This window comes from Anolis sagrei, chromosome 3 (genome assembly GCF_037176765.1).
Source record: "Anolis sagrei isolate rAnoSag1 chromosome 3, rAnoSag1.mat, whole genome shotgun sequence".
Taxonomy (NCBI): Eukaryota; Metazoa; Chordata; class Lepidosauria; order Squamata; family Dactyloidae; genus Anolis; species Anolis sagrei.
This window is the reverse complement of record NC_090023.1, coordinates 8,651,610-8,677,241: the sequence shown is the minus strand read 5'-3', so window position 1 is coordinate 8,677,241 and position 25,632 is coordinate 8,651,610. Positions and strand designations below refer to the sequence as shown.

Below are 25,632 nucleotides of genomic sequence, written 5' to 3'. Positions count from 1 at the left end.
GTGTCAAAATTCACCAAAAACCTGAGCATAACTTGGGTGGGGTGTCACTTCGAGAGAGAGAAACATAATTTTGCAATATTTATAGTTTAAATAAGAAAAATGTATAATCCACGCTGAGTTATGGAGTGAACAATGCTCAAATGTGAAGATGTTAAATTTGTAGAGACTTTTACAAATTTAAGGATGGAATTAGTTTGGCTCTTATAAGGTGTACTTCTCTGTATGTGGCCGCATGTTTCTGCGTGTCATCAAAAATAGCCATGCGTGTCAGTGCTGACACGAGTGTCACAGGTTCACCATCACAGCACTACACTATGCTTCCTTGTCTGAATACTGCAATTAATTATTCATTGCAGAATGAACCCAGTAGCAGTTAGTTCAGTTGGCAGGTGGAAACCACACAAGGTTGAAATACTGTATTTCATTTATATCTAAGTCTAGAAACTTTTGTAAAAAAAATTGACACAAAAAGCCCTGTGTTACCTTAACCTATGGTCAGTGTAGGTACTAAACCCCGAACCTCAACCAATGGCTGATACCAAATGAGAGACTCCTTCCTGGGCACACAGAGGACTGGGTGACCTGGAAGGCACTGAACAGACTGCTCTCTGGCACCACGAGATGCAGAGCCAACCTTCAGAAATGGGGCTACAAAGTGGAATCCTCGACATGTGAGTGCGGAGAAGAGCAAACCACTGACCACCTGCTGCAATGCACCCTGAGCCCTGCCACATGCACAATGGAGGACCTTCTTGCCGCAACACCGGAAGCACTCCAAGTGCTCCAAGGACATTTAATCAACTACCAAACTCACAAATTTTGTATTTTGTCTGTTTGTTTGTTTTGTTCTGTTAGAAATGTAATATAATGGACTGGTTGCTCTGACACGACAAATAAATATTTATTTATTTACTGCATTTACATTTATATCACACCTTTCTCACCCTGACTCAGGGCGGCTGTCAAAAAAGGTGCAGCTTGATGCTACATATACATACATAGAATTAAATATATACATTAAAACCAAATAATTAAAACATTTCAAATAATTTAAAATAAACAGCAGTCTGACAGTTGCCAGCTGATTTTAAAGCAACTGAAACTTTCTTGTAGTGGTATCTGCAGCTCTGTTTTCCCACAGTTCCCATGTTCTTCTTGGTCTCTGTCACCAAGAATTTAAGCATGCATTTTCTATTAGTCTTCATCAGGGGAAGTCTTCTTTGTTAATTCTGTGTCTAAAGTAAACAACCTTAACTTTTTATTCAGTGTAGACTGTTACTAGCAGTAATCCAGGCTTTTTAATAGCCTTTCATACAGTTCTTAAGAAACTACTATTCCACCAACTCAGTCTCTAATAACAACAGCAGCCATGGTTTTTGCTAGTTTACATTCTTTTTGCAAATGTGAGTAGATCAATAGGTACCGCTCCGGTGGGAAGGTAACGGCACTCCATGCAGTTATGCCAGTCACATGACCTTGGAGGTATCTATGGACAGCGCCAGCTCTTCGGCTTAGAAATGGAATGACCACCACCCTCCAGAGTCGGACACAACTAGACTTAATGTCAAGGGGAAAATTTTATATAACTCAATTCTTCTGAAAAGGGGAGAAAAAAAAACATTTATTCTGTTTCCAGGGCTCCTTTTACTCATTGCTCAAGTGGATCACCTATTTCAAATATATTACTCTATTTACAATATTCCTTCACTTTTGTGCAAGAGTAAATCCAAAGAGGCTTTCAAAATGTGAATATCAGTTCTGTGGTGCAGCCGTCTGAGTGTCAGCTGCATTAAGATCACTTCTGACCACAAGGTCATGAGTTCAAAGCCAGCCCGGGTCGGAGTGGGCTTCCGACCAATTGTGTAGCTTGTTGTCGACCTTGGCAACCCGAAAGACAGTTGCATCTGTCAAGTAGGAAAATTAGGTACCACCTATGTGTGGGGAGGCTAATTTAACAAAATTTACGAGGCCATAAAAAAAAAAGACTCCAGCAAAAAGCATGCGGGGAATGCAGAAGTGCTTCATCAGTGTCGCAGATGGACAATGAAAAGCGACAGCTCCCCTGGCGGCCAGAAAAAAAGTTAAATAGCCTCTGACTGTTTGTCTATATCTGTTGTGTTCTTTGGCATTGAATGTTGCCATATATGTGTATATTGTAATCTGCCCTGAGTCCCCTGCGGGGTGAGAAGGGCGGAATATAAATACTGTAAATAAATAAATAAATAAGTTGTAAGGTTATTCCAAGCTAACAACACTGCAATGTTCAGGTCCTTCAGAGCCTGGACTCCAAACATCAATTTTCCCCAGGATACTTACTTTTGACGTAAACGGCACTTCCACTTGGCAGGACAACAACATTAGATGCTGGACTGGCGGGCCTGGGGGACTTCACTGTGGCAACACTACCGCTTGGGACTGGGGTGGACGTTGGTGTCGAAGTGGTACTTGTGTAGGAATAGCAAACCACCACTGTAGAGAACGAGAAGACAGAACCTGATACATTAACTGAGAAGGGGGGAATGTGGTTTTCTGCTCATGATTTGGATGCAATCCCACCATTCCTGGACAATGGCTATGTTGGTTAGGACTGACAAGAGCTGCAGTCCAAAAACATCTGGGGATGCCCACCTTTGTCTCATAGGTTTCACACTTGTGACAACTTAAAAGCCATGGGTCTCCTTTTTAACAACTTGATTTTAAATTTAAAAAACTGCATGTAAATATTTTTTTTGCATTCATTAAAGACCAGAGAACTCTAAATGTTCCTCTAGCAACAGTAAGAATATCCCTGTGGGCAGCAAAATCAGACAAATCCAACTGGATGGCCCCCCACAAGGGTCGTCCTCCAGGGGCAAACCAAGAATGAAGTCTCTGAACAGACTCAGAAGTGGAGTGGGCAGATCAAAAGACAACCTGGCTAAATGGGTCTGCCTAGAAGAATCGTTCACCCTTTGCGACTGTAGAGCAGAACGAACAACTCAGCATCTGTATGCTTGCCCGCAACGTCCTGCCTCATGCACAAAGGAAGAACTGTTTAAAGCTACAGACAATGCAGTTGCTGTTGCCTGTTTTTGACTAAAACTATTCACTAGTTTTGACTAAAACTATTCTGTTGCTTGTGATCCCTTTGTTTTATCAGCTTTAAACTTATTTATTTATGCAATGCTTTTGACACAAAATAAATAAGAAACAACAGAGAGCCAAATATATTTCTGTACAATGAAAGAGAAACTTAGGATGGAAATCTAACAGGAATTATACACACACACACACACACACACACACCCCTTACTATTGTTCACAATCCTGTCAGAGCAGCCAAACCTCATCTTCATCTGAAGCAAACCAAGGCTCTACCATAGCTGCTGAGGATCACCTTGTTATCTCCCCACTTGAAGGGAGTGTCTGGGACCCCATTTACACTGATCACTGAATGCAATGTCAAACCAGAATGAAAGAAAATGCTTTCTCATGGAGATGATTACACAGGAAATCCTGGAACCAGTTTGAGGCCCGCATGGTGATTACATAAAGTATAGAGAAAAAAAATATATACACTAATGGCTTTCTTTCACAATTTTGTGAGTTTCTGTGTAGCCACTGCAGACAAATGGTCAGTGGAGATGGGGCCTGGGATTTCCCATTCTACTCCCATACACTAATCACTGTGAGAAAACTACACAGAGTTGAACTACATGTCCCTACATTTCCTTACAACTCTATGATTCTATGAGAGGAATGATCAAACTTGCGCCCTCCAGGTGTTTTGGACTCCAATTCCCACAATTCCTAACAGCTAGTAGGCTGTTAGGAATTGTGGGAGTTGGAGTCCAAAGTACCTGTAGTGCCCAAGTTTGCCCATGCCTGTTCTATGATAATACCTGGAATGTCACAAGATTACCAGTCTTTCCAGAAGGTTTAATCAGTGTCCCTTTCACATATTTCAACCAGCATATTCCAATCCCCAAATATCCAAAGAGATGCCAACCTACCTTCACCTTCCTTGCTTGCTGTTTCAGCAGGGGATGGGAGAGAGGCATTGTGTTGGAGAGCTGCATTGGCAACCGCGTTTGCTGTAACTGTGAAAGCTGTCTGGGGAACCAGTCGTGGCATCAGAGGGACCAGCCGACGTCCTTCGATAGACCATTCAGAAGAGCTGTTCGGCCCAGACATGCTGAGGAAAAACACATAGTCTTTTGATGCCTTCATTATACTTCATCACGTCTTCATTATACTTCAAGAAATTCAGTGGGTCACATCCTTGGTTCTCCCCACTAATTGTCTGTGTTTGTTTACAACTCTGACAGCTAAAAGGCATTGTGCCAAATTGACCTGGTGAACTTCATCACTCACAATAATTTTTGTAAAAATCAAACGCTTCACCTATTAAGCTGTATCATTGCAAAACTGTATTACTAAGCTATAAGCCTAAAACATTAAAAATGACCATGTTGTGATGAAAGTATGACAGAGTTTTAAAGGCTTGAATAAGACCTCTGACTTACTTATGTGCAATTGTCGTGAGTCGCTCATCGTTGACTGCCCTCCGCACTTCAGCTCGATGCCTTTCAGTTGAAATACTGTTGAATAATGCCAAACAATTAGACAAAGAAGTATGAGTTTTTATAGTAAAACTTTTTTTGTAATCCAAACCTCAAAAGAAAATCTACCCTTGGGACCCAATGCTCTCTACTGGGACCTCACTACTGCCTACACGGGATATAGATGTTGTGAATTATAGCACAAGAACAATTAGAGGGTGGGATTACACTCCCAGTCAAGATCCAGAATGTGTATTTGTATCTGTAGTTCTATCTATTATTAATCTTTATTTATACCCCGCCTTTCTCCCTGTGGGGACTCAAGGTAGCTAATAACAAAGGAAGAGGCTCATGGCTGCTGCGGTGAAATCTCTCTCACTCACTACTAATGGAAGACAACCACTACGCTTTCAATGAAAAACAGCAAGTATAATCAACCAGCTTTTTTTTGCATTGAATTATGTTATTTCTATTATCCATCCACATATTCAAAGACCCATAACTATAGCATATAAGAATGTACAAGGAACGTTGCAGAATAGGGACTTCAGAAAACAAAACAAAACAGAGCTTTTCATTTCAAGCTTTCTTCATATACAATTTGATGAGACCCTGTTACATTATGGGTTTACATGCTTTTCTTGGTATGTTTTTAATTTTAAGCTGTTTATTACTATAGCTCTTTTAATTCTGAGACAGCAATTCAGAACATGAACTACCAAACCTCAAACAAACCCCTTACACTGACATTTAACCATATTATATTTTAAACATTCCTAACTTGGCTTCGTTGCAGAGTTCTCTTCCTAAGGAATGGAGTGTGTTGTTGACCAGCACAAGAAGCTTGATTTACCTAAGTACTTTGGAGAGTTCTCCAAGGAGGTCTTTCTTCTCCTTCGTAAGATCCCCCTGTGCTCGCAAGGCACTGATAACCCCAGCATAGGCCTCCAATTCTATAAAAAAGAGACGGAAAAGAAAGGTTGAAATTAAGAACACCACTGAGTAAGGAAAAAAATTCTACTATATATACTCAGTTATAAGCCTACCTGAATATAAGCCAAGGCACCTAATTTTACCACAAAAAACTGGGAAAACGTATTGACTCGAGTATAAGCCGAGGGTGAGAAATGCAGCAGCTACTGGTAAATCTATATAAATAAAAATGTAATGTTCGTTTGTGGGATTAACAGAACTCAAAAACCACTGGACAAATTGACACCAAATTTGGACACAATACACCTAACAACCCAATGTATGTCCTTCACTCAAAAAAAATTGATTTTGTCATTTGGGAGTTGTAGTTGCTGGGATTTATAGTTCACCTACAATCAAAGAGCATTTTGAACCCCACCAACGATGGAATTGAACCAAACTTGGCACACACAGAAAATACTGGAAGGGTTTGGTGGGCAGTGTCCTTTGGTTTTGGAGTTGTAGTTCACCTACATCCTGAGATCACTGTGGACTCAATCAATGATGGATCTGGACCAAACTCTACATGAATACTCTATATGTCCAAATGTGAACACTGGTAGAATTTGGGGAAAATAGAATCTTGACATTCGGGAGTTGAAGTTGCTGGGATTTATAGTTCACCTACAATCACATAGCATTGTGAATCCCACCAATGATAGAATTGGGCCAAACCTCCCACACAGAACCCCCATGTGGGTCACAGCAACGCGTGGCAGGGGACGGTTAGTTTCAAAATAAAAATAGATACCAATAAAATTACATTAACTGAGGCATCAGTAGGTTAAACATTTTTTAGTATTTACATAAAACTAATTTAAGTTAAGAATGCCCAACTCTGATTAAACCCTTATTCTAACCTTCTTCAATGTAAATGTGCTTCTGTATCCTTCCAATCATAATAAAGAGAGTAAAATAATAAATGTAATTAAAATAATTATAGAGTAAAATAATGGAAATGTAATAATAACAGTAATTCATAGAGTAAAATAATAAATGTAATAAAAACAATACTAATAACAGAAAAATAATAAATAACCTTGACTCGAGTATAAACCGAGGGGAGCTTTTTCATCTTAAAAAGTGGGCTGAAAAACTAGGATTATACTCAAGTATATACAGTGACAGTAGAATCTGCTGCCTCACAGTATGATGGAATATACTTCTTTGGAGGCTTTTAAAAAGAGCTGAGTGGTCATTGGTTGGGAGTGCTTTGGCCATGTCTTCCTTTGTGAAGAAGAGAGAAGGATGGCCCTGGGGGACTCCTCCAACTCTATGTTTCTGTGATCTGCTACTGGAACCTCTTAAACAGAAATATGAACCTGGCTTGCAAAGCATGTGCTTTGTCATCACACAGTGACAATGCTTTCCCAGTACGAAATAAGAGTTATGAAGGCTCCTCTGAGTCCAACATACAAATCCATGGAAGAGGCAGCTTGCTGTTCCTTTGTAAGAGTCATTGGCTTGGAATCTTCCCTTTCAAGTCAGCCACATCTGGAATTGATCAACCAGACACAGTGCTGTACTAAATGCAACTGTAATGGTCAATTCCAAAGCAGTAGGATTACGAACCCTTATGGGAAGTTGCCAGTGGCTTACTCAATGCTGCCATAGGTTTCAGCACTTCCCCAGTCAGTTCTCTTGGGAGATTTATTCCATCATACCTGGAGACTACTAGGTTGTGAAGGACTTCTCTAACACAACAGAAGAGGAATAGGGACTGCTGAGTTTCAACACAGTTTCAACCAGCACATTAAAAGGCACCTGGCAACTGGGGTTCGAAGACTTGGCACTTAATATGAATTATTCTTGTTACACTGACAGGTCAAAAACACTCGAAATTAATCTTGAAGACACAGATTTTATATACATGCCAGCTGTACCGCCACGCGTTGCTGAGGCCAACCTTCCCTCTTTCTCTCCTTCTTTCCCTCCTTCCTTCACTCCCTCTTTCCTTCCTTCCCATCTTTCCTTCTCTTCTTCCTTCCTTCTCTATCTCTTTCCTTCCTTCCCTTTTCTTTCTCTTCTGCGGTCTCTCTTTTTTTCCTTCTCTCTTCCTTCCCTCCCTCTTTCTCTACATCTTCCCCCCTTCCTTCGCTCCCTCTTTCCTTCCATCTTTCCCTTTTTTCTTCCTTCTCTCCTTCTCTAATTTTCCTTCCTTCTCCTTTTCTTTCCCTACCTCTTTCCTTCCTTCTTTCTCTCTTTGCTTCCATGCTTCCTTCTCCCTTTCCTTCTTTCTTTCCCTCCCTCCCTCTTTCTTTCTTTATTTTTTTCTTCCCTCCCCTCCCTCTTTCCTCCCTTTTTTCTGTATTGTCATTTAGCTTTTCATCATTTAGCTTTTGGGGGCTTTTAAAGTCCCTTCTGCTGTGTTTTTCAGTGTTTTTTTATGAGTGAAGGACATACATTGGGTTGTTAGGTGTCTTGTGTCCAAATTTGGTGTCAATTCCCCCAGTGGTTTTTGAGCTCTGTTAATACCACAAATGAACATTACATTTTTATTTATATAGATGCCAGAAGCAGTTTGCTTAAAGATCACTGTTATTACCCCGAACACAGTCATTTCTGATTTAAGGAGCTAAAGAGGACAACAGATGAAGAGTACATGGTTACTATTAAACCATGTTTAACATCTATTACTGTTTTAAGTGGGATGAACAACTAAGTTGGGGAGGGGGTAGGTTGCAGAGGAAGTTTCAAAATTTGAAAGAACTTAAACATTTAAGTAGATAAAGCTGCTTAAGCATTTACCAAGAGGCTTTTTAGGCTTTATTTGCAATCCAACAGTACAGCTGATAACATCATTAACAACAGCATGTGGTCAAAAATGCAGGCAGACAGTCCAAACAAAAAATTTGGAATATCGTTTTCTGAGCAAACATAATGTTCAGATATGCCATATTGCATGGTCTCATAGCATTTACAATATTTTATTGCAATCAGCAAATGTCAAACTAAATCTTGCTCTATTGAATACCGGACAGATGAACCAAAATCATTTCTCTCTGTATAGTATACAAAAACAAGAACTTTGAGATTAGGGCTAGAGAAACAATTAAGAGCATATACAGCACAGTACACAGTAACTCCCCCACCCCAAAAAACCCCCAATACATTGCAAAAAACCACTCCTCCAAGAACACAAGACATGAATACATGAAAGCACAGCACTCCATTACCTCATTTTTCATTATTTTCCAATGACTATCAATTTGAACAGCACGGGAATTCTATTTTGCTAGTGCCCATAAGGTATTTCCTTGCTTGTATTACTTTCATGTCAACTTTATTTTAATTAAATAATATTTGGGGTGGGGGTGGGGTGCTGGACCACTTCTCATTGTGGGAAAGTGAAACCACAGATACAGAATCTGAAGATATAGGGGTCTTACTGTATTTGAATGCGAGACCATGAAGGAATAATACAAGGGAGGTCCATAAAAGGTTAGGAAAGATCTCTGCCTGAAACTGTGGTCCAACATCACTGCCAGTCAATCAGCAGAGTCAGCAGAATCAGAGTATTCATGGGCCAATGGTCTCAAGCAGATGCCAAAGGACAAAGACTCTGGCGCAATAGGTTCTCCTCAACATACCCAGTTTACGAAGGACCCTTTTGCATTCATCCCTGCTGAGATCCAGAAGGGTCGGCCACACGACAGGCATCCTTCCTCCACTGATGTGCTCCCACAGAGCTCAGGCTCCCTGCAAACACAAAATACAAGGAAAGAGAGTGAGGGAAGATTTTCATTGCAGGCTCTTTTGAAGACTTAAGCACTGAAGCAGTAACACCCACATGCACTGCTCATATAACTAAAGAATAACTGAGCTTTTTCAAAACCATCAGTTATTGAAGCCTCAGCATATGATGCTATGCTGTGAACGGAAGGAAGAGGACTATGGACAAGCTGAGCACACCCAAGGCAGAGATTGTTATCACGAAAGGTAATTTTGCAGAGACAGGCAATTTGTGACTTTTCAGATGTTGCCAGATTGCAAATGCCACCATCTCCTCATCACTATGTATGTTGAGCAGGTCTGATCTGAGCTGCAGTTCAAGAAATCTGGAGGACACCAAATGCCCTATTGTGGCTCTGCAATGTTAAAAACTGGAATTAGGAATTGTTTTGGGGAGTGTCTGAGACTGCAAGGATTCTATGCTTTGCTTGCATCTTTCAACTGCATCAATATTAGCCGACAACACTACACATTACATTTTCACAAATGTGGAAAATTAATTTGAGGATTGGTCAAGTGTTCTGATTTAACATTCTGCCCAGGTACCTTGAAGAGGAGTTCTCATAGGTCATGAACCAGCATTAAAGAAAACAAGGCAATAACATAACATCTCACCCTCACCAAAAGCAGGCACAGTCAATAAAACATCACAAATCTTAACTGTCATACATCAGAATGGGATCTATTTATTATTATTATTATTATTATTATTATTATTATTATTATTAACTTTATTTGTACCCCGCTAGCATCTCCCGCAGGACTCGATGCGGCTTACACGGGCCGAAGCCACAAAACACAATACAATAGAAAACATAACACAACAATAAACAAGCAAATCAAACAATTAAGCAAAATAACCACAATGACAATACAACAAGACACTATTAAAACTGGTTCGGCCAGCGCAATGGGGTACAGGGTTAAAAGTGCTGGGATGGCAGGAGGAACGTGGGATTAAGTGCGGTGTGCAGCAACATTAGTTGTGCTAAAGTGCATCTAGGACTTGGGATGGGGATTCCTAATCTGCGAAGGCACATCGGAACAGCCAAGTTTTTAGGTTCCTTCTGAAAACTGCCAGAGTAGGGGCCTGACGAAGCTCTTTTGGAAGGGCATTCCAAAGTCGGGGGGCCGCCACAGAGAAGGCCCTGTCTCGCGTCCCCACCAAGCGCGCTTGCGACGTAGGTGGGATCACGAGCAGGGCCTCCCCAGATGACCGGAGTGAGCGTGTGGGTTCGTAGATGGAAATGCGGTCACGCAGGTAGGGTGGTCCCAAACCGTTCAGGGCTTTGTAGGTGAGCACCTGCACCTTGAATTGGGCTCGGAAAATAAATGGCAGCCAGTGGAGCTCCTTGAACAAGAGGGTTGACCTCTCTTGATAATGAGCTCCAGTTAGCATCCTGGCTGCTGCCCGCTGGACCAATTGTAGTTTCCGAGCCGTCTTCAAGGGCAGCCCCACGTAGAGCGCATTGCAGTAGTCCATTCTAGAGGTGACCAAGGCGTGGACCACCCCGGCCAGATCTGCCTTCACGAGGTACGGTCGCAGCTGGCGCACAAGTCTCAGTTGTGCAAAGGCCCTCCCGGATACCGCCGACACCTGAGCCTCAAGTGTAAGCGAAGAATCCAGGAGGACACCCAAACTGCGGACCTGTGGTTTCAGGGGGAGTGTAACCCCGTCCAACACAGGTTGCCACCCTATACCCCGATCCGGTTTACGATCGACCAGGAGGACCTCTGTCTTGTCGGGATTGATCTTCAGCTTGTTCTTCCTCATCCAGATCGACATAGCGGCCAGGCACTCGTCCAGCACCCGAGAAGCCTCCTTGGAATTAGGTGGAAAGGAGTAGTAGAGTTGTGCGTCATCCGCATAGAGATGGCACCCAACTCCAAAACTCCGGATGACCTCTCCCAGCGGTTTCATGTAGATGTTGAAGAGCATGGGCGACAAGATAGATCCTTGCGGGACCCCACAGGTCAAAGGCCAGGGGTCCGAGCAGGCGTCTCCCAGCTTCACCATCTGGGTGCGTCCCCCCAGGAAGGACCGGAGCCACGACAGAACCGTGCCCCCAAGGCCCATCCCGGAGAGACGACCCAGAAGGATACCATGATCGATGGTATCGAAAGCCGCTGAGATGTCCAGGAGAACCAACAGGGTCACACTCCCCCTGTCCAGCTCTCTGCGGAGGTCATCCACCAAGGCGACCAAGGCTGTCTCGGTGCCATGGCCAGGCCTGAAACCAGACTGTGCCTGATCTAGGTAGTTGGTATCGTCTAGGAAGCCCTGGAGCTGCGAGGCGACCACCCGCTCCAGCACCTTGCCCAGAAAGGGGAGGTTGGAGATCGGTCTGTAGTTACTCAGCACCGTGGAGTCAAGGGAAGCTTTTTTGAGGAGTGGACGAACCACTGCCTGTTTCAAACCAGATGGAAAAATCCCTTGCTCCAACGATGCATTGATAATCAATACAAACCAGTCAACCAACCCCTCCCTGGCTGATTTAATGAGCCAAGAAGGGCATGGGTCTAGAGATGAGGTGGTCGCTCTCACAGCCCCAAGAATCTCCTCCACGGTTTCAGGAAGAACATGCCTAAAAGAATCCCACAAAATTGGACAAGCAGGTACCTCCGTCACCTCTTCAGGCACTGCGATGGAATTGGAGTTGAGCTCGAGGCGTATCTGGGCGACTTTATCTGCAAAATGGTGTGCGAAATCGCGACACCGAGCTGCAGGGTCGTCAGGGACATCCTCCACTGCAGGTGGGTGGAGGAGTTCTCCCACGACCCGAAACAGCTCCGATGATCTATTTGCTGCAGATGCTATACGAGCGGTCGTGAATGACTTCCTGGCCGCCCGTATGGCCACGGAGTATGCCTTAAGAGAGGCTCTAGCCCGTGTTCGATCAGATACATCTCGAGATTTCCTCCATTTGCGCTCTAGCCCCCTTCTCGTGTGCTTCATCACAGCCAGCTCCTCGGTGAACCAAGGAGATGGCCTGTCACGACGCAACGAGATGGGGCGTTCAGGTGCGATCATATCTAACGCCCTGGCCATCTCCCCGTTATAGAGAGTTACCAAGGCGTCGATAGAATCGCCAGGCTCCAAGGCAGGAAGAACCCTAAGATTCCTCAGGAATCCATCCGGATCCATCAGTCTCCTAGGGCGGACCATCTTAATTTGTCCTCCACCCCTGCGGAGGTTTAGGGTCGCAGTAAGTCTAAATGTGATCAGATGATGGTCAGACCATGACACTGGAAGGATGTTTTGATCTTCCACTCTGATCAATTCGTTGTCCGCCACAAAGACAAGGTCGAGAGTGTGCCCAGCTTGATGCGTGGGGCCGGATATTATCTGTGACAGTCCTATGGCCGTCATGGTGGCCATAAAGTCCTGAGCTGCGCCAGATAAAGTGGTCTCGGCGTGGATGTTAAAGTCTCCCAGCACCACCAGACGCTGGGAGACCAAGGCCGAATTAGAGACCACCTCCGCTAGCTCCGACAGGGAAACTACTGGGTCGCGGGGTGGGCGGTACACCAGCAGGAACCCCACACTGTCACGGCTCCCCACTTTCAAGTGGACACACTCAAACCCAGAAGCCTGTGGGACAGCGCATCTGATCACGGCGATGGATTGCCGAAAGACTACTGCGACCCCTCCTCCCCGCCCCCCTTGTCTGGCCTGCTGATGCACTCCAAAACCTGGTGGGCACAGCTGAGAGAGGTTTACTCCCCCCAGCTCGTCCAACCAGGTCTCGGTGATGCATGCCAGATCCGCCCTCTCATCCAGGATCAAGTCCTGGATGGCCGCGGTCTTACCATTAACGGATCTGGCATTAATCAGCAGGACCTTAAGACCGAGGGGACTGCCAAGGAGCCTACCACTACCTACCTTCTCCAGGGTCGCAAGGACTCTGTTGCGCTTCTCCCTGGGGTATCGGTGACCCGCAAATCTCCTCCCCCACACGACTTGGATGGCACCCCCCTTCCTCCGGAACATTCCCCCCCCCTGCATGGCCGGGATCTGTAACTAGTCAGCTCTCAGAAGAAGGAGTCGGGCTGGGGAATAATCTCCCTTGGGCGTTGGGAAGGGATGTTTCTGATGATGAGGTAGATAATGAAACATCAAGGGAGCTGAGTGGACTGAATAAGGGAAGGGTTCTTCCCCTTATTCCCCACAGTCACATTTTGACATAGATTTCACATAGAACTAGCTTTCCAATATATTAACACTGAAAACTGAATGTCTATCGTTTATTTTTTATGACATTTATATGCCGCCTTTCTCACCCCGAAGGGGACTCAGAGCAGCTTACAAGATATATATACATACAATATATTATACTATTAGCATAGTACAATATCAGCAATATATATTACTATATTGTACTATACCATTATATCATAATATTATTAGTAATATTACATATACAACAAAACATATAATTATAATACCATATTATTAGTAATATTATATTGTATTACATTATAATATTATACATATATGTATATACAGTATATTATATTAATAGCATAGCACAGGAGACAAGGTGGAACTGTACCCTGGTCCCCTTTCTCTTCACTGTGGCCCACTGCAACAGTTGGTGTTGATGGGAGGGGTCCCCAACTGCTGACATATGCAGGAGACAAGATGGAACTGTCCGCTGGCCCCCCTTCACTATGGCCCAGAGCGGCAGTTGGTGCTGTGGAGAGGGGTCCCCAACTGATGACATATGCAGGAGATAAGATGGAACTGTCCCCTGCCCCCCCCCCCTTTCACTCTGGCCCACAGCAGCAGTTTGTGCTGGGGAGAAGGGGTCCCTAACTGATGACATATGCAGGAGACAAGGTGGAACTGTTCCCTGGCCCCCTTCTCTTCACCTCTGGCCCAGAATCATAAAGTTGGAATAGACCACAAGGACCAGGCATGTAGCCGGGGGGGGGGGGGGCTCGAGGGGCTTCAGCCCCCCCCCCCCCAAATTCTCATGGTGGTTCACGCAAAGGCCTTACTGATGCATTATTTAAATGGTTATGTTTATTCATATCATGATCTGATCACCATACTCAATATATCCTATATGCATGGGGGTATTGGGGTAATGATACAAAAGGTTTGCTAGGCTCAGCCCCCCCCCCCCCCCCCAAAACGAAATCCTGGCTACGGGCCTGACAAGGACCATCCAGTCCAACTCCCCACCATGTAAGAATGAATGATCAAAACACTCCCAACAGATGGCCGTGCAGCCTCTGTTTAAAAACCTCCAAAGAAGGAGACTCCACTGGACTCCCAGGCAGGATATGCCACTGAACAGCTCTTATCAGCAGACACTTTTTCTTATGTTTAGGTGGATCTCTTTTATTAGGAATCCATTGTGTTTCTAGAGAAGCAGAAACCAAGCAGGCCTCCTCCTCAATATGCCATCCTTACAAATACTTAAACTTGGCATTCAAGTCCTATCTCAATCTATCATAAATTCTATCCAGTAGTCATGTAGGGATCTTTTTTAAAAAAAGACAAGTGGCTGCTTGATTTTTTTTTTGTTTCCTTGTGCTGATTTACTTTATTGGAGTAACAAAAGATTCCCATAGTATTTTTCAGGGAACCATGTCATGTAGCAGAAGTGACATGCAGATTCAAGAAATGTCGGTACAGCACAATCCCCATACCTGCAGAACTGGTATCGCAAATTTCTATTAGTAGCATCCCCCCAAAATCTTTTGTCTAGGTATTTTCTACCCCCTTGGGGAAATTCAATAGTATGCTTCCGGTGGAAGTTACTACAGTCACGCTAGCAGACCTAGAACATTCTGGAACAGGACATATCTCTCTAGGAATTTTCTAGGTCTCGTGGGGCAATTCCATGGTAACCTCCAGCCAAAACATGCCATTATCTGGAGGACCTAAAAAGGGAGACAACATATTCTGTCAGATGAAGGTAGATTAAACTGCAGTTATCAGTCCCATGGGTTAAATTGTATGTGACAAAATAAGTCAGCTCCTGTCATTTTCACTGACCAACTTTTGAAAGTCAGTACCATACAGAGGATATCACACACACACACACACACACACACACACACACGAAGACTGGTCAGTGGTAAGAACATGAAAGAAACGTCTGCTCTTATTGAAAGAGAAAGGCTGAGGTTCTAAGAAGACTGAACAAAATAGTATTGCTGAATGATGTTCGGAAAATGGGCTGATGGGTTATTATTCCCATCAATGGCTAACCACATACCTGTGGAAAACTCATATGCAGAACACATATGGATTTTTACCTCTTAGCAGAGAAGAGAATCAAATTTCAGACTTTTATAACTCTGTACTTATTCACAACATGAATGAGTGCTCCTTCATTTTGGGAATATCAAACATTTACACTGTCCGGTTTCAGAAAGGAAGTATGACAGCAACACCAAAATCCAGCAATGAATAAAGGACAGGGGCTTATGACATTTTAACACTACCCCTAAGGAAGACAAAGAATTACATTATAATATTATAAGGCAAAGTGTTTATATTATAAGGCAAAGTGTTTATACCAGCATCACAAAGCCAAGTCAGAAGTGAGATTGCAGAAATGAGTATAAGATACATTATATATGATTAATTCATATCAAGCAAACCTCAGGCTTTCACATAGTCTCTTCCCTCCAATGAATCTGGTTTCATCAAACCATGGTTTAACAATACATCCAAATAATTAGCAAACTATGGATTGCAAACTATGGATTGTTGCTATTGTGATAATGACAACATATATCCCACCCTTGATTCAAGGAATTTGTGTTGGCACACCCAGCTGGTTTCCTTTTTTGGAAAATAAAAAACAATCACTTCTTTAAGATCTAATGCAGTGCAATGTAAGTATAAAGTGATGCACATTTATGGAAAAATATCCTATATTGACATATAAAGTGATCAGCTTTGAATTGGTCACACCTTTTAAAAAATGTAAAATGATATTGCATGCCCAGGAAACAGAAAAAAGGAGAACACAAATAATCCAAAGAAAGCATAGGGCTTTTTTTAAGCTTAGGAAAAAAAGAAAAAGATAAATGTGCATATATGGTGTGCAAAAATGGATGAAGTTGCATTTTAGCCCCTTAGATAATGGTTGAACTCAGAGTAGGGATGTAAATCTTTACTCATTTTTTTCTCACATGAAAGAATAAATCATTTCAGACGTTCCTTTTCCAGCGGCAAGATTACAGTAGTTTTTTGCACATTTTTTTCCAATGACTTTTCAGCTGTTAGGCCTTTTTTTTGCCTCCCCCCCCCCCCCCCCAAAAAAACCCGTTTACAAAAAAAACGTTTTGCATGAGACAGACTCCAACAGATCAGGAGCATATACGAGGAAGGAGAAAATAGACCAACACTTTGGCACAAATAATTATTTGTGCAGAGTAAATCTTTTGTCCCTTGTGTTTATGCAGAAGGAAATAGAGACATGCAACTCTTTACTGTGAACATATATAAGTGCCTTCAAGTTGTTTGTCAATATATGGTGACCGCATGAATTTTATAGGCCTTTCTTAAGCAAGGAATACTTAGAGACAGATTTACCAGCTTCTTCTTCTGAAATACAATCTATAGCTTCTGGTATTCCTTAGCAGCCTCAAATTCAAGTACTAACCATAGCTTACCATGCTAATATCACACTGGACGTGGTGACTTTAGGGACTAAACTTCATATACCACATGAAATGTAATTTCTGGTCTGAACAGTTAAAAAATTGAGTATCATCTTCCTCCTTGTCCTTAAGGGGAAAATTCAAAAGTGGCCATTTGGTTGGTAAAGAAAAAAGGCCCAACAGTCAATGCATTCATTCAGTGGAAAGGAAACCTGAGTTGCACTCAAACAGAACTCAATTCTGAACTAATTAAGAAATGAAATTCCAAGCCATCCATACTTTACAGATAGCAACATTAAGCAAATATAAAAACCAATCTGAGCAATATTTAAGAGATTTTCTTCTAGCTCAAGACTCCCTGGGAGGAGAAGCTGAGCAGCTATAAAAGCTTCTCAAAAGGGAAATTAAAAAACATAAAGCACACACAGCAACTAGGAGAGAGGAGAGGCAGTTTTTAAATGGCATTATGGTTATGGTGCATGGAATCTGTTCCTTCTTTTGTTCGTTCTAGAGAAACTAAATCTGCTGATGATGACAACTGAACCTAAGCACACATCTCTCTAGGAAAGAATGAGCTTGGGATAGAAATTGCAGCTTGCCTATCCTGTGTTTCAACTTATTATTAATTTGCAATCAGTTCCTGTTTTAGATTATATAGACAGTCACTTATCAGATAGCGAATGGTGATACTTGTTTTTATTAATTATAAAAGCCAAATGTGATGTTATTAACTGTTAATTGTTGTATTTCATCATTCTACTTTCACTTGACTTAGCCGATGGTTTGTTGACCGAAATAAAGACTACTGATTGACTGACTGAACAGGGCCTGAAGACCCCAGATCAGGAGGGAGAAACTTATAAATCTACAGATGATATTAAGAGTGCATGTGTTTGAGTTTCAGTGTTGGGCTAGACTTCTGGGAAACCAGAGTTCAAATCTTCAATCAACCATGGAAACTCACTGGGTGACCTGAGCAGGTCAGACTCTTTGAGATTCAGAAGAAGGCAATGGCAAGGTTGTTCTAATAACACTTCCTGAAAATCCCTGTGTTAGCGTTTACCTTATGTCCAGACACAACTTAAAGGGACACGACACATTTGATGCAATGACTTCAGGTGTGAGGGCAATGTCAAATGTGTTATCGAGGGAGCAGGGCTTTGGTGCCCTCAACTATTTTTACCTCTTCCCGTTGCAAGCAAGAATGCAAATAGAGGCAACACATAATGTATGTAGATTGCATCATTACCAGCCCTGCAACCAGCAGCCTTGTAGCAATATAAATTGTAAATGCACATCCACAACATATTGTTTCATAAGTCAAAGCCAGAATCACGATGTTCCATTTACTGCAAGAGTCAAGCTCCAACCTGCCCAACTCTATCACCATTAAAACAGTTGAAGGACTACTGACATTTCCGTCTTAGATGTCTTGTTGCCAGAATACACGCACACACACGCCCACAGCCATACATTACAGCAGCCAGAACGTGATTTGACTTGGGCGAGGGCACACTCTTGAAACGCCGTGCAATGTGGAAGTGCAGCTGTGAGGCCTGCAGGGCATGGATAAAGACTCTAGATTTGGCACTGCAAAACAGTAACCGCAGAAAATCAAAGGACTGGGAAATGCTAAGCAGCAAATTTGCTTTTCTATCGACTAAGGATTTTCTTTTAAATGAACAGTTTTATTTTAATTAATTAAACAACCGCACTTAGCATACACTTACTCATTACCAAAACCATTCTTTTAACACATGAAAAGAAATGAGAGGCAAAAGACCATTCTTGCAGGAAAAAAGGACTTTTTAGTATACACTATGTCTCTTCAGAGTTAGCTTTCACAGTAAAAAACACAACAGTGCCAAAACTGAGATAAAAAACAAAAATTAAATAACTGTGCACCCTCCATTATGAGGTTCATAGATTTCAGTCTTTGCCCTCCATACACCAATTAAGTAACAGAAGGCCCTTCCACACAGTCATATAATCTAGAATATCAAGGCAGAAAATCCCACAATATCTGCTTTGAATTGGGTTATCTGAGTCCACACTGCCGTATATTCCAGTTCAAAGCAGATAAGGCAGAATTTTATTAAGCTGTATGGAAGGGACCTAACTGTACAACTGTGTATATGTCAATTGAACAGCCTTTGCTCATCAAACCTCTGCCTAAAGATCTTACTTGATCTGTTCACGGGGTTCACTCCAAATTCAATTTCATTCTGTTCTGAGTGGATCCAGCAGGAAGCAAACACATTATGGGGTCTCTTGCTGAATAACATCTGCAAACTAGACCCCCCCCCCCAAGAAAAAACACCATTCCATTTTTAGGTAGTAGGTCCATAATGCTGTGAAGGGACGAACGAAAGGAATAGATTATAATTTGCGTGGATACAAAAACTTGAATCCCGATTGCAGATGGCCCCAAACCTTGCGCAGATTAATTTTATGCATTTTTACACCAGTGCTATTCGTGTGGAGAATGAGGGAGCTGGGTATTAAGCTTGGAGCTTAAGCTTGGAGAAAAGAAAGTTAGAAGAAAACATGATAGCTATGTTCAAAATATATGAAATAATGTCATATTGAGGAGGAAGTAAATTTATTTTCTGCTGCTCCAGGGAAGAAAATACAAAGCAACAAAGTATGGGAAAACAGATTCCACTTACATATAAGGAATATATACACACACACACACACACATTGATGAGAAGAGCTGTTTAACAGTGAAATATGCTATTTGGTAATGTTTAGAGTCTCCTTTTTAAGCACAGGCTGGATTGACATTTGTCGGAAGTGCTCTGACTGTCTATCCCTGCCTGGCAGAAGAGGTTGGACTGGAAGATCTTTGTGGTCTTTTCCAATTCTATGACTGACAATTCTCCAACCCCTTAATGTGCAAGTGACCAGAACTGTATTTGTGCCCCATTGTCTGCAAGTAATTGTTTTCATTCCTGTAAATCCTATATGGACCCCTACCCAGTGGCTTGTGGACTGGCATCAGTTCACAAATTACTACTTTTGGCAAAAACTATTTTACAAGAAATTCAAGTAAGCAAGTGCTGGATGAAATCCTCTGGCTCGGTGAGGGATTGAAACATTCAATGCCGGCTGCCTTACATAAACGAAACGCCGAATCTCTTTCAACAGCTTATGAAAAGAGAGAGAAACAGAATGATTTTTCAGTCCCACTTCTCTTGGAATCCCAGCTTAGCTTCTCCCTTTGTCATTTATGTTAAGGGCAGGAACAATTATGGTTGATGTGAAGACAGATGATTGATGTGAAGGAGAGAAAGGATAGCCAGAAAGAAGGAAGTGCAATGCTACGGCCAACAAAAGCAGAGCAGAAAAGAAGGCCAGAAAAGGAGAGGGGGGAAGGAAAGGTAGGAATCTTGTTGGTATAGAAAAAAAGTATGGCTTCCAGCCAGCAGTGCACATACATGGTAATGTGAGGAGGGGGCAAGATGGGAAGTGATCTAAAGCAAGAATGGAGGAAAAAATGCAGAAACAAGGGGACAACTGGGGCAGGATGAAGAAGAAAACAGTATTTTTTTTTCTCCATCTCTTCACCATTACACTTCCTCCCCACTCAAACAAATCAAGGAATATGTGAAGACACAAACATAAATATGAGAAAGTTAACCAATCATGAATGGAAAGGGGAAAAGATACAACCATTGTCTCCCTTCTCCTTAAAAATGAAGAAGAAAAGGGAGAAAAGAGAGGAAAGGGGTAAATTCAGACAAATAAAGAGAAGTGATAATAGATAATAGAAACATAAAACTACATACATAATGAAGTAGCAGCCACCAATCTGGGGGTTAGAGACAATATCAATTTTTCTCTTCACCTCCCTATCCACCAAAAAGAAAAACAAGGAATTGAAAAGAGAAAGACATATTGCTTGGCTGGAAAGAGTGGCTGTTATCAGTCAACAAAGCAGGGTGGAGGAAAGAAAGAAAAGAAGAGAACTATGTTAAAATCTGGTGGCTGAAGGAAGGAAGGGAGGGAGGCTGGTTGGTTTCCTTTTCTCTAAAAAAAAAAACATTAAGGGGAAGGGAGCAACATTATCATCCAATGGCTTAAAGAAACAAGGAAGGAAGGTTTCCCCTTTTCACAGAATCAAGGAGGGTGAGGAAAACCACATTATAACCCAATGGCTTGAAAAAATAAAGCTTTGAAAAACATAATAAAGAGTCATTCCATGATATTGCTACTAGTTCTGATATTAATCTCATTCAGTTGCCTTTTACAATAAAGCTACTTCAAAGCATGTTGCAGCAGGGGAAGAAATTCATTTGGATTTATAATGCTAAAATCCTATAAAACCAGCATACCTTTTTAAATTAAAAAGTGTTGATGTTGGTCTAATTTGCAAAGCGCTTAATGGCTTTTATTGTATATTTGTACGTGTACATGTATTGATTTTGCATTGTTGGACCTTGTATAGTTTTAATATGTTAGCTGCCTTGACCCCCATTACCAGTGGAAAGACTGGATGATGATATTATTATTATTATTATTATTATTATTATATTTCTTAATTGTCTGTCTCCAAGGACTGAGGTGGGGAAAAGCAACATTGAAACACATTACAGACGAGCAATTAAAAACAGACAATGCAGTTAACATTTCAGTTCAAAAACACTTATTTAATCAAACTATATTGAAACAACTCATAATTCCTAATCTGTCTTTATCTATGAATATAAATGAAAATATTGATGATCTTCAATTTTTCATACATGGATTCATCTCTCTTCGCTTCCCTATTTCTCACAACAAAGGCCAAAAAGATGAAGATTTGTCTTTTCTTGTGCCAGGAGGGGAAGGGAAGAAAGATGAACACAGGCCTGCAAGACTGAGTCAATGTTATTGTTTCAATTTTAATTTACATGTCATTAGTATTGGTTTTTAAATGTTTGTTCTCTCCTTTTTAAGATAGATATTTAATGGTCTTCTTTTTTCTAGGTATTTTAACTACATAGAGTCTTGAGGAAAGGCAAGTAAAGAACAACACTTATTGATTAATTATAAGTTATCTGTATTATTATATTATACATTATCAGTCTTATTTAAAAATATTTTATTATTTATTCTATTATATATATATATATATACACACACACACACACACATACATACACACATGCAGTGTACTATTAGTCTTACTTTACAATCATATTATTGTATTGTCGAAGGCTTTCATGGCCGGAATCATCCTCAGAGGTAGTGAGGTCTGTTGGAAGTAGGAAAAATGGGTTTGTATATCTGTGGAATGACCAGTGTGAGACAAAGGACTTTTGTCTGCTGGGGCTAACTGTGAATGTTTCAGCTGATCACCTTGATTAGCATTCAATGGCTTGGAAGTGCCCGGGGGGAATCCCTTGTTGAGAGTGATTTTATGTGCCTGTTTGTTTCCTCTCTGTTGTTTTGCTGTTGTGATTTTTGAGTCCTTTAATACTGGTAGCCAGATTTTGTTCATTTTCATGGTCTCTTCCTTTCTGTTGAAATTGTCCACATGCTTGTGGATTTCAATGGCTTCTCTGTGTAGTCTGACATGGTGGTTGTGAGAATGGTCCAGCACTTCTGTGTTCTCAAATAATATGCTGTGTCCAGGTTGGTTCATCAGGTGCTCTGCTATGGCTGACTTCTCTGGTTGAAGTAGTCTGCAGTGCCTTTCATGTTCCTTGATTCGTGTTTGGGCGCTGCGTTTGGTGGTCCCTATGTAGACTTGTCCACAGCTGCATGGTATACGGTAGACTCCTGCAGATGTGAGAGGATCCCTCTTGTCCTTTGCTGAACGTAGCATTTGTTGGATTTTCTTGGTGGGTTTGTAGATTGTTTGTATGTTGTGTTTCCTCATCAGCTTCCCTTTCAACAGGGGATTTTCCCAGGCTCAGCCAGGCCTTCAAATGCTAATGAAGGTGATCAGTTGAAACATTCACACCTAGCTCCAGCAGGGAAGAGCTCTTTGCCTCACCCCAGCCATTCCACAGATATATAAACCCTTTTTCCTAATTCCCACAGACCTCACAACCTCTGAGGATGCTTGCCATAGATGCAGGCGAAACAACAGGAGAAAATGCCTCTAGAACATGGCCCTATAGCCCGAAAAAAACCACAAGAACCTATATTATTATGCTTGTTATATATTATTATATTATTTTATATACTATCAGTATTATTTTACAATTATTTTATTATTATTATATACTATTAGTCTTGTTTTACGATCATTTTATTATTATTCATTATATATTATCAGAATTTTATTATAATATACATTATGTTTATTGTACATTATTATATTATGATTTTATATCCTATCAGTATTATTTTACAATTATTTTATTATTATTATTATTATTATTATTATTATATACTATTAGTCGTATTTTACGATCATTTTATTAATATTATTCATTATATATTATCAGAAATAATATTATATATTATGTTTATTATATATTATTGTATTACTTTATATACTATCAGTATTATTTTACAATTATTTTATTATTATTATTATATACTATTAATCTTATTTTACGATCATTTTATTATTATTATTCATTATATATTATCAGAATTTTATTATAATATATACTATGTTTATTATATATTATTATATTATTATATTATATACTATCAGTATTATTTTGCAATTATTATTTATTATTATTATATACTATAAGTCTTACTTTACTATCATTTTATACTAACAGCACGAAGGTTGTGTGTTAGAGATGACCAGCAGCATTCTTTCCAAATTAGGGTAGGGGTCCCTTTAAGAGGCCTGGTCTGTTGATGTGCTTGGCCAGCCTCGGTCTTGCCTGTCTGCTCAGGCGGCGGATCCTGAGGGCAAGCCTCCACTCCAACCTCAAAGGCGCCCGGAGAGAGCCTCTTCCTCCGAAGCCTCTCCTTCGCAGCGTCTCAAGGGCTTTCCCTTCCCGCCCACCGCCTGCTTTCCTCGGGACTCACCTTCCACTCCTCCCGGAGAGACACCATCGCTTCACCGGCAGCAGCCTTGGCGTTTGTTTGATGGAGCCCGCTGACGGCAACCAAGATGGCCGCCCGGAGGCGCGCTCTGCGCAGGCGCAACGCAGCCCCCGCGGTACCCTGGGGGATGTAGTCTCTGCTTCGTCCTAACACGCATGCGCTCTTCTCTCCCAGCGCTCCTGCCATTGTGGACGGACAAGGGAGTGGTGACGTCAAGGAATCTATGGGCGGAATGAGGCTAAAGAGGGAGCGCTACTACCGTACACTTCGGGTTCGCAGTCGATGTAGGCAGTCTCTGTTCACAAATAAGAAGACTATTGAGGATGATAATAATGATAATAGTAATGATGATAAGAATAATAAAGATAATTATTATTATGATGATCATAATATTGATGATAATAATAATAATAATAATTGATAATAATGATGATAATAATATTGATAATATAATAGATAATATTATCATAATATTGATGATGATAATAATAATAATAATTGATAATAATGATGATAATAATATTGATAATATAATAGATAATATTATCATAATATTGATGATGATAATAATAATAATTGATAATAATGATGATAATAATATTGATAACATAATAGATAATATTATCATAATATTGATAATAATAATAATAATAATAGATAATAATGATGATAATAATATTGATAATATAATAGATAATATTATCATAATATTGATGATGATGATAATAATAATAATAATAATTGATAATAATGATGATGATAATATTGATAATATAATAGATAATATTATCATAATATTGATGATGATGATGATGATAATAATAATAATAATAATAATAATTGATAATAATGATGATAATAATATTGATAATATAATAGAATCATAGAATCAAAGAGTTGGAAGAGACCTCATGGGCCATCCAGTCCAACCCCATTCTGCCAAGAAGCAGGAATATTGCATTCAAAGCACCCCTGACAGATGGCCATCCAGCCTCTGTTTAAAAGCTTCCAAAGAAGGAGCCTCAACCACACTCCGGGGCACAGAGTTCCACTGCTGAACGGCGCTCACAGTCAGGAAGTTCTTCCTCATGTTCAGATGGAATCTCCTCTCTTGTAGTTTGAAGCCATTGTTCCGCGTCCTAGTCTCCAGGGAAGCAGAAAACAAGCTTGCTCTCTCCTCCCTGTGGCTTCCTCTCGCATATTTATACATGGCTATCATATCCCCTCTCAGCCTTCTCTTCTTCAGGCTAAACATGCCCAGCTCCTTAAGCCGCTCCTCATAGGGCTTGTTCTCCAGACCCTTTATCATTTTAGTCGCTCTCCTCTGGACACATTCCAGCTTGTCTCTTGAATTGTGGTGCCCAGAATTGGACACAATATTCCAGGTGTGGAATTAATATAATTATAATGTAATTAATATAATCATTTATTATTTATTTATTTACTTTATTTCTATACCGCTTTTCTCAGCCCTCAGGCGACTCAAAGCGGTGAACAACATCAGTACAAAATATCACAAAACAAGTATAGGGCAATTAAAAACAATTATCACATAATATAATATAATTGATATATTGCTCTGAGGATCTGGTACGATAAGAAACAAAGATGGCAGGGACCTAACAGAAGCTGAAGAGATCAAGAGAAGGTGGCGAGACTATACAGAAGATCTGTATAGGAAGGATAATAATATCGAGGAGAGTTTTGACGGTGTGGTGAATGAATTAGAACCAGACATCCTGAGGAGTGAGGTTGAATG

General features: G+C 41.0%; 1 protein-coding gene across 3 annotated transcripts in view; it reads right to left on the bottom strand.

Moving 5' to 3' along the window:
• EMSY (EMSY transcriptional repressor, BRCA2 interacting) overlaps positions 1 to 23,958 on the bottom strand; it is a 68,219-nt gene extending 44,261 nt beyond the window's left edge. For all 3 annotated transcript variants that reach the window (XR_010909618.1, XM_060771243.2, XM_060771244.2), the window contains exons 1-6: positions 23,856 to 23,958; positions 9,104 to 9,212; positions 5,395 to 5,494; positions 4,506 to 4,580; positions 3,993 to 4,174; positions 2,317 to 2,469 (exon numbers count right to left, since the gene is read on the bottom strand). Coding sequence is in view for 2 of the 3 variants with exons in the window: in XM_060771243.2 (XP_060627226.2) it covers positions 2,317 to 2,469; positions 3,993 to 4,174; positions 4,506 to 4,580; positions 5,395 to 5,494; positions 9,104 to 9,173 (580 nt within the window). In the remaining variant the exon portion in view is untranslated. The remainder of the gene's footprint in view (positions 1 to 2,316; positions 2,470 to 3,992; positions 4,175 to 4,505; positions 4,581 to 5,394; positions 5,495 to 9,103; positions 9,213 to 23,855) is intronic.
• Between the last annotated feature and the right edge of the window lie 1,674 nt (positions 23,959 to 25,632).